General features: G+C 39.5%; 1 protein-coding gene across 1 annotated transcript; it reads left to right on the top strand.

Annotated features, from left to right (window-relative positions):
* Positions 1 to 8,740: 8,740 nt before the first annotated feature.
* On the top strand, positions 8,741 to 9,818 carry LOC103677403 (60S ribosomal protein L32-like). The gene has a single exon (XM_040636583.1). It carries the CDS (start codon positions 8,904 to 8,906, stop codon positions 9,303 to 9,305), a length of 402 nt encoding a protein of 133 aa, XP_040492517.1. The 5' UTR covers positions 8,741 to 8,903; the 3' UTR covers positions 9,306 to 9,818.
* Positions 9,819 to 10,612: the final 794 nt, after the last annotated feature.

Raw genomic sequence — 10,612 nt, forward strand, 5'->3', positions numbered from 1 at the left:
CTCATTTACCATTAAATTGCATTAGCCAACTGGGTGGACAAAATACTTATTTCAGAGCCTGTGTTTTAATTATCTCTTCTAGTATGCATTAGCCTTTGAGGAATAATATAGGTAGTATTTAAATTTAAATGAAAAAAGGTGATTGACTTTATAATCAATGGCACAATTGGTTATGCATATGGAAAAAAAAAGAAGGTGGAATTTTACCTCACACCACTTAAAAATACAAATTCCAAATGAATTAAATGCTTACATATAAAATTAATAGATTACTCTAAAATGTAGAAAATACATAAGAAAATATTTTTATAAACTGGGAACTGAAGAGACCTTTCTCAGTAGACAGGAAATCTAAAAGCCATAAAGGAACATATTTGATGACATAAAAATTAAGCAATTTGTTTTAGCAAAACATACCATTAAAAGACCCAAACAATATGCAGTGAAAAAGACTTATAACCATGATGGACAACAAAAGATTATTTTTCATTAAATACATAAGGCAACTACATACTGATAAGAAGAAAATGCAATCAATCAAAAATTAGGCAAAGGCTATGTATGACTAGGCAAGTGGCAGAAGAACAAAATAAATGGCCACAGAAAAGACCTGACCACTAGTCAAGAAAAGGCAAATTAAGCAAAAGCAAGATGACTTTGTTCAATGATAAGACTGGTACAAACCTGTAAGAGTAACACTCAGCATGGTAAACCGGAGAAACACGCTTTCAGACTCTGCTATGAGAACACAGTCACAACTGCGGCCCAATAAGCCCATGATTTGACCCAGTAGTCCTACTTCTGGCTACTTATGCTTAAAAACAGTAAATAAAATAAGAATATGAAGAAGCAAAACAACTGTACTTCCTTCAATAGGAAGTAGATATAAGCTTCATCAAATCCTTTTCTAAAATTTAGCAGGATATGAATAAATTATAAATAAAATATTTAAAAGATATAATCATATATGTGTATATATACATATCTACATAAAAATTTGGCAGAATCTTGGCTCAGCTAGAATAACACTTTCATCTGTATTTTTAAAAATTCAGAGACTACATAAACATGTGTGTTAACAGTGAGCGAAAAGCTCTTTTAAAACAGTCTTAAGGGGCGCCTGGGTGGCTCAGTCGTTAAGCGTCTGCCTTCAGCTCAGGGCGTGATCCCAGGGTCCTGGGATCAAGCCCCACATCGGGCTCCATGCTCTTCTGGGAGCCTGCTTCTTCCTCTCTACTCCCCCTGCTTGTGTTCCCTTTCTCACTGACTATCTCTCTCTGTGTCAAATAAATAAATAAAATCTTTAAAAAAAATTTTTTTTAACTAAGTTAATGCTATTAATTTGCTTCAAAACTCATATTTCTTAGCACAATGAAAATCCCCCCCCACCCAGGTTTTTAATGTTTCTTTATCTGTTAGTTTTAAATTCTAAATCAGGGTTGCTGAAGATGGCAGAAGAGCAGAGTTGCTGAGATGGCAGAAGAGTTGTTTCTTCTGGTCCCTTGAATTTAGCTGGACGGCTATCCAATCATTCTGAACACCCATGAATTCAGCCTGAGATGTAAGAAAATAAACCTGGAACTCTACAAGTGGAAAAGCAACTGCTTTTCGGAAGGCAGGAGGTGCACAGTTGTGAATCTGTGGGGAGATATGAAAGATAAACGGAGAGGGGAGGGAGCCTGCATAAGCTGACTACTGGAAAGTGACCCAACCCTGGAGCACAAAATCGGAACCTTTAGAAATCTCCTCCAGTGAGAGACATCCCCTTCTGAAAGGGGCTCAGGGGATGAAAAGGGCAGAATCCTAGATGTGTCACTGTGGTCTCAGGGTCCCAGGAAACACAGAAAGGACAGGGGTGCCTGAACCGGTAGAGTGCCCAAGCAGTAGAGGGGGAAAACTGGTTACGGTCAGCGAGCCCAGGAGGGGGCTCTCAGCTCAATTTGCCATAAACCTCAAGCCAGCCAGATGTGTGACTGCTCTCAAAACCCTGAAAAGGACTGGAACTCAAGGGCCATTTACCATCCCCCAGGAGGGGAGAAAGAGCTACACTCACCACCAGGCAAGAGCTCTCAGGGTGGGGACCCAGAAAGGACAGTAGGGCGACAACCAGCACTCCCCCTGGAGCAGGGGAGCAGGTACCCACACAAGCCTGCAACCGTTCTCAGTTCCTGGGCACACAAAGGGCAGCAACAGGGGACACTCAGACTCTCCCCAGGAGGATTACAGTGGGCGCGCACTACGGGACTCTGCGGAGTTTGGCACACACAAAAGACTGCTTGTCCCAGAGGGTTTATTGAAGAGGGGGACCTCGATCTTTCAGCTCTGGGGCCAGACACCAGGACACAGCAATTTTCATTCTGATCCTCTAAAGAGGTGCCAAAAGCCTCCAAGGAACAAAAGCCACACAGAGGACGGCTTACACTGAGCCCAGCCCACTGGCAAGGGGTGAGGCAACTCCACCCAGGCAAAGACACCTGAGAAGCGGCACAGCAGGTCCCTCCCCCCAGAAGACCAACTGGAAGAACAGGTGGACAAAGGGTTTATGGATCCCACAAGACTGCAAAACTCCAGCGCCCAGGGAAAATAGTATATCTTTCAGTCTAAAATTTTCCTTTTTTTTTTTTTTTTTTACCTTTTTTCTGTTTCAATCAGTTTCTTATTTTATCAACTTGTGTTTTCAAGTCACTTTTTAACTTTCATTTTTTACATCTACATTCAATAGATATATGCTTCATTTTAGTCCTTTTTTTCACTCTATTCAATTTTATTTTTTGTATATAGATAAGTTTTGCTTTCTTTGCAATTTTGGGAGGTAGTGGCTTCTAACACACAACCAAAACTCACTCAGGAACAAATGGATCACCCTGCTTTTGTCCACCCTGCAAGATTATACTCTCTCTTCTCCCCTCACTCCCTCACTTTTTTCTTGTTTCTTTTTTCTCTTTTTCTTGTTTGCTCTGGTTCATTTTTTGTTTGCTTTTCTGTTTTGGTTTCCAACCACTGTGGATTTGTCTAGGGTGTATTTTGCTTGGGTCATGGTTGATTTTGGACTCTGTTCACTCACTTACCCACCCTTCTCTGGGAAAAATGACTAGAAGGAGGAATTCACAAGAAAAGAAAGAACCAGGGACAATGTTCTCTGCCACAGAGCTAATCGATATGGATATAAATAAGATGTCAGAGATGGAATTCAGAATAGAAATTATAAAATTAGGGGCGCCTGGGTGGCACAGCGGTTAAGCGTCTGCCTTCGGCTCAGGGCGTGATCCCAGCGTTGTGGGATCGAGCCCCACATCAGGCTCCTCTGCTATGGGCCTGCTTCTTCCTCTCCCACTCCCCCTGCTTGTGTTCCCTCTCTCGCTGGCTGTCTCTATCTCTGTCAAATAAATAAATAAAATCTTAAAAAAAAAAAAGAAAGAAATTATAAAATTAATAGCTAGGCTTGAAAAAAGCATAAATGACAGCACAGAATCTCTAGGGGCAGAAATGAGATCCAATCAGGCCAAACTTAAAAATGCTATGAATGAAGGGTGTTTGGGTGGCTCAGCTGGTTAAGCATCTGCCTTCAGCTCAGGTCATGATCCCAGTAACCCAGGATCAGGCTTCCTGCTCAGCAGAGAGCCTTCTTCTCCCCAACCCCCCCCCACACACACTCATGCTCTCACTCTCTCTCTCTCTCTTTCTCTCAAATAAATAAATAAAATCTTTTAAAAAATGCTATGAATGAGACAGAGTCTAAATTGGATGCTCTAACAGCTAGGGTAAATGAGGCAGAAGAGAGAATAAGTGATCTAGAGGACAGACTGATGGAAAGGAAAAAAGTTGAGGGTAAGAGAGAAAGACAACTCAGAATCCATGAAGAAAGGCTTTGAGAATTTAATGATGCCCTGAAAAGAAAAAATGTCAGAATTATTTTGGTGCCTGAGGAGGTAGAGAGAAAGAGAGGGCCAGAAGGAATATCTGAGCAAATCATAGCTGAGAACTTCCCTAATCTGGAGAAGGAAACAACTATTCATGTGCAAGAGGCTGAGAGGACCCCTCTCAGAATCAATAAAAATAGATCAACACCCCAACATACAATAGTGAAGCTTGCAAATTTTAGAGAAAAAGAAGCTATCCTGAGAGCAGCTCCAGAGAGGAGGTTCCTCACGTACGGAGGGAGGAACATCAGAAAACATAAGACCTATCCACAGAAACCTGGCAGGCCAGAAAGAGCTGGCATGATATATTCAGGGTACTAAATGAGAAGAACATGCAGCCAAGAATACTTTGTCCAGCTAGGCTATTATTCAAAATAGAAGGAGAAATAAAGAGCTTCCAGGACAGACAGAAACTAAAAGAATATGTGACCACCAAGCCAGTCCTGCAAGAAATATTAAGGGGGATACCGTAAGTGAAGAGAGACCCCAACAGTAACATAGACCAGAAAGAAACAATCGACAGAAACAGGGACTTTACAGGCAATACAATGGCACTAAATTCCTATCTTTCAATTGTAACTCTAAATGTAAATGGGCTGGATGCTCCAATCAAAAAACATACAGTATCAAATTAGATAAAAAAGCAAGACGCATCCATATGCTGTCTACAAGAGACTCATTTTAGACCTAAAGGCACCACCAGGCTGAAAGTGAGGGGGTGGAGAAGCATTTACCATGCTAATTGACCTCAAAGGAAAGCTGGGGTAGCAATCCTCACATCAGACAAATTAGATTTTAAACCAAAGACTGTAGTAAGAGATGTAGAGGGACACTATATTATACCAAAAGGGTCTTTCCAAAAAGATCAAACAATACTAAATATTTATGCCCCCCAACAGGACAGCAGCCAATTATATAAACCAATTAATAAACAAAGTAGAGAAACACATTGATAATAATACATTAATAGCAGGGGACTTCAACACCCCACTCACAGCAATGGACAAATCATCTAAGCAGAATATCAACAAAGAAACAAGGGCTTTGAAGGACACACCGGATCAGATAGACTTCACAGTATACAGAACATTCCATCCTAAAACAATAGAATACTCATTCTTCTCGAGTGCACATGGAACTTTCTCCAGAATAGATCACATACTGGGTCACAATTCAGGTCTCAACCTATACCAAAAGACTGAGATGATTCCCTGCATATTTTCAGACCAGAATGCTTTGAAACTTGAACTCAATCACGAGAGGAAATTTGGAAGGAACCCAAACACTTGGAGGTTAAAGAGCATCCTGCTAAAGAATAAATGGGTAAAACAGGAAATTAAAGAAGAACTAAAAAAATTCATGGAAACTAATGAGGATGAAAATACATTGGTTCAAAAACTCTGGGATACAGCATAGGTGGAACTAAGAAGGAAGTACATTGCAATACAAGCCTCCCTCAAAAAATTAGAAAAATCCCAAATACACAAGCTAACCTTACACCTAAAGGATCTGGAGAAAGAACAGCAAATAAAGCCTAAACCAAGCAGAAGAAGAGAATAATAAAGATTGGAGCAGAAATCAATGAAATAGAAATTAGAAGTAGAACAGATCAACAAAACTAGAAGCTGGTTCTCTGAAAGAATTAATCGATAAACCTCTGGCCAGACTTACCCAAAAGAAAAGAGAAAGGACCCAAATTAATAAAATCATGAATGAAAGGGGAGAGATCATGACAAACACCAAGGAAATACAATTTTAAGAACATATTATGAGCAACTATATGCCAACAAATTAGGCTTTCTGGAAGAAATGGATGTATTCCTGGAAACTTATAAACTACCAAGATTGAAAGAGGAAGAGGTAGAAAATCTGAACGGAGCAATAACCAGCAAGGAAATTGAAGCAGTAATCAAAAACTTCCCAAAAAACAAGAGTCCAGGGCCAGATGGCTTCCCAGGGGAATTACACCAAACATTAAAAAAGAAATAATAACTACTCTACTGAAGCTGTTTCAAAAAATAAAAATGGGGGGCGCCTGGGTGGCACAGCGGTTGGGCGTCTGCCTTCAGCTCAGGGCGTGATCCCGGCATTGTGGGATCGAGCCCCACATCAGGCTCCTCCACTATGAGCCTGCTTCTTCCTCTCCCACTCCCCCTGCTTGTGTTCCCTCTCTCGCTGGCTGTCTCTATCTCTGTCGAATAAATTTAAAAAATCTTTAAAAAATAAAAATAAAAAAAATTTAAAAAAAAAATGGAAGGAAAACTTACAAACTCATTCTATGAGGCCAGCATTACCTTGATACCAAAACCAGACAAAGACCACATCAAAAAGGAGAATTACAGACCAATATCCCTGATGAACATGGATGCAAAAATATTCACCAAGATACTAGCCAATAGGTTCCAACAGTACATTAAAAGGATTATTCACCACCACCAGGTGGGATTTATTCCTGGGATGCAAGGGTGGTTCAACATTCGCAAATCAATCAGCATGATAGATCATATTAATAAAAGAAAAGACAAGAACCATATGATCCTCTCAATTGATGCAGAAAAAGCATCTGACAAAATACAGCATCTGTCTTGATTAAAACTCTTCAAAGCACAGGGATAGAGGGAATGCAGCTCAATGTGATAAAGGCCATCTATGAAAAGTCCACAGCAAATATCATTCTCAATGGGGAAAAGCTGAGAGCATTTCCCTTAAGATCAGGAACACGACAGGGATGCCCACTCTCACCACTATTATTCAACATAGTACTAGAAGTCCTAGCCTCAGCAATCAGATAACAAAAACAAATCAAAGGTATTCAAATTGGCAAAGAAGAAGTCAAACTCTCACTCTTCACAGATGACACGATACTTTATGTGGAAAAGCCAAAAGACTCCACCCCAAAATTGCTAGAACTCATACAGCAATTCGGCAATGGGGCAAAATACAAAATCAATGCACAGAAATCAGTTGCATTTCTATACACTAACAATGTGACTGAAGAAGGAGAAATTAAGGTATCAATCCCATTTACAATTGCACCAAAAACCAAAAGATACCTACGAATAAACCTAACCAAAGAGGTAAAGGATCTGTACTCTAGAAACCATAGGACACTTACAAAAGAAACTGAGGAAGACACAAAGAGATGGAAAAATATTCCATGCTCATTGACTGGAAGAATAAACATTGTGAAAATGTCTACACTGCCCAGAGCAATCTACACATTCAATGCAATTCCTATCAAAATACCATCAACATTTTTCACAGATCTGGAACAAACAATCCTAAAATTTGCATGGAACCAGAAAAGACCCTGGATCACCAGGGGAATGTTGAAAAAGAAAACCAAAACTGGAGGCATCACAATGCCAGACTCAAACTATATTACAAAGCTGTGATCATCAAGACAGCATGGTACTGGCACAAAAACAGACACATAGATCAATGGAACAGAACAGAGAGCCCAGAAATAAACCCTCAACTCTATGGTCAACTGATCTTTGACGAAGCATGAACAAATATCCAGTGGAAAAAAAACAGTCTCTTCAATAAATGGTGCTGAGAAAATTGGACAGCCACATGCAGAAGAATGAGACTAGACCATTCTCTTACACCACACACAAAGATAAAATCAAAATGGATGAAAGACCTAAATGTGAAAGAGGAATCCATCAAAATCCTAGAGAAGAACACAGGCAACAACCTCTTCAACCTCAGCCACAGTAACTTCTTGCAAGACACATCTCTAAAGGCAAGGGAAACAAAAGCAAAAATGAACTATTGGAACTTCATCAAGATAAAAAGCTTCTGCACAACAAAGGAAACAGTCAACAAAACTGAAAGGCAACCTACAGAATGGGAGAAGGTATTTGCAAATGACATATCAGAAAAGAGCTAGTACCCAAGATCTATAAAGAACTTATCAAACTCAACACTCAAAAAACAAAAAATCCAGTCAAGAAATGGGCAGAAGACATGAACAGACACTTCTCCAAAGAAGACATACAAATGGCCAACAGACACATGAAAAAATGCTTCACATCACTTGTCATCAGGGAAATACAAATCAAAACCACAATGAGATACCACCTTACACCAGTTAAAAGGCAAAAATTAACAAGACAGGGAACAACAAATGTTGGTGAGGATGTGGAGGAAGGGGAACCCTGTTACACTGTTGGTGGAAATGCAAGCTGATACAGCCACTCTGGAAAACAGTATGGAGGTTCCTCAAGAAGTTAAAATAGAGCTACCCTACAACCCAGCAATTGCAATGCTGAGTATTTACCCAAAGATACGGATATAGTGAAAAGAAGGGGCACACGCACCCCAATGTTCATAGCATAACATCAACAACAGCCAAACTGTGGAAGGAGCCAAGATGTCCTTCAACAGATGGATGGATAAAGAAGGTGTGGTCCATATATACAATGGAATATTACTCAGCCATCAGAAAGGATGAACACCTACTATTTACATTGACATGGACAGAACTGGAAGGTATTATGCTAAGTGAAATAATCAATCAGAGAAAGACAATTATCATATAGTTTCACTCATATGTGGAATATAAGGAATAGTGCAGAGGATCATAGGGGAAGGGAGGGAAAACTGAAAGGGATAAAAATCAGAGAGGGAGCCAAACCATGAGAGACTCCGGATTCTGGGAAACAAACTGAGGGTTGCTAGAGGGGAGGTGAGTGGGGGGATGGGGTAACTGGGTGATGGGCATTAAGTAGGGCACGTGATGTGATGAGCACTGGATGTTAATATGCAACTGATGAATCATCAAAGACTACACCGGAAATTAATGATGTACTATATGTTGGCTAACTGAATTTAATTGAAAAAAAAAAAGGAAAAAATAATAAAGAAAGGAAGGAAGGAAGGAAGGAAGGAAGGAAGGAAGGAGGTTAGTTAGTTAGTTCTAAACCACTCTTCCTTAGTGCTGCCTGCAGAGGTGGCAACCATCTCCTACTCAGCATCATGACCGCCCTCAGACCTCTGGTGAAGCCCAAGATTGTTAAAAATAGGACCAAGAAGTTCATCCAGCACCAGTCAGACCAATATGTCAAAATTAAGCACAACTGGTGGAAACCCAGAGGCATTGACAATAGGTTGCACAGAAGATTCATGGGCCAGATCCTGATGCCCAACACTGGTTACAGAAGCAAGAAGAAAACAAAGCACATACTGACCAGTGACTTCCAGAACTTCCTAGTCCACAAAGTCAAGGAGCTTGAAGTGCTCCTGATGTGCAACAGATCTTACTGTGCAATGAGTGCTCACAATGTCTCTTCCATGAATGGCAAAACCATTATGGAAAGAGCAGCTGAGCTGGCCATCAGTCACCAATCCCAATGCCATGCTACACAGCAAAGAAAATGAATAGACAGAAAGCTTATGTGCATGTTGTATTTGTATTAATAAAACCATAAAACTACGAAAATAAATAAATAAATAAATAAATAAATAAATAAATAAATAAATAAATTTCTAAATCAAAGTTTCAGTGAGGTGGTCTTTTACGAATGGGATAGGTTTCTAATACAAATTATAAAACATGTTTGTTTGATATAATCCTACATGGTAAGTAAATTACCCCTGCAGTAAATTAAGCATTTGATAATTTAACAGTTTCAACCCTTGAGTGAAGCAATTAGAGTAGTGGAGAGGGATCTGACACATTTATGAAGACTAACTCTGTCTTCCCACAGTCCAATTTGTGCAAAGGAAGCAGCCTCCTTGGCTGGAAGAACTAGATTCGACACATTCATACAGCTCATGTCGAGATCAAAATATCCTGCTACTATTACACATTTTTTTTAATGTACTACAAAAGTAATTAATGTTCATGACAGAAAATCTGGAAAATGGAGAAAAACAAATGCAAAGACAATAAAAATCACCCATAACACTTCCATCCGAAGATAACCACTGTAAACCTTCTGCTGCATTTCCCTCTGGTGTCTATGCTAGGCATACAATTAACAATAACAGGGGTCTGGGGAAAAGTAAGTAATGATCCATCCCAAACCACAGAGAAAATAAACAGTCAACAGGACATACATTTATTTAATAAGAGAAACATTTTTTAATATTTACTATTCTATGATTGCTTTTATATGAACTTGTATTGTTGCTCAGTTTTATAGCTGATCTGTCCTTATTTCAAATGAAGCCTGTACAGTATCTGTTTATCAATAAGCAAATTATCCTCTCATCTTTCTAAAGAATCCAGCAAGATAATCCAGACAATAAAAGCCAGCATTAGGCATGACTCTGTTTCTACTTACTGGCCACCAGACATCACCATTCTAAACCCTGCCTTCACCCCCAACCCCATCAAGAGCACACCATAGTGTCACTCTTCTCCATCCACTTCAGGCCAGGATCACTCCAGGCCAGAGATAACATAACATCATCATTATCAGTGCCTCAAACCTCAATTCACAGCCACCCTTGTCAAGCCACAAATTAATATTATTTTCACAACTGTTCTCTACCAGAAAATTGATTTACTGTCATAGAGTGATCGGGCTATTATGTATTAAGACAGAGGTCTCTAATATGTACATGTTTTCAATTACTTTAGAAATGCTACTCTTTAACTACTATACCACATATTATTATTTCTATCGCTGTCCATCCAAAGCTCAATATCAGATAATTAAGAAGTTGCATTTTATTTTATT

This window comes from Ursus maritimus, unplaced genomic scaffold, assembly GCF_017311325.1.
Source record: "Ursus maritimus isolate PB19 unplaced genomic scaffold, ASM1731132v1 scaffold_20, whole genome shotgun sequence".
NCBI lineage: Eukaryota > Metazoa > Chordata > Mammalia > Carnivora > Ursidae > Ursus > Ursus maritimus.

Coding starts and splice junctions, on each gene's coding strand:
- LOC103677403 (XM_040636583.1), top strand. CDS start 8,904: ATGACCGCCCTCAGACCTCTGGTGAAGCCCAAGATTGTTAAAAATAGG.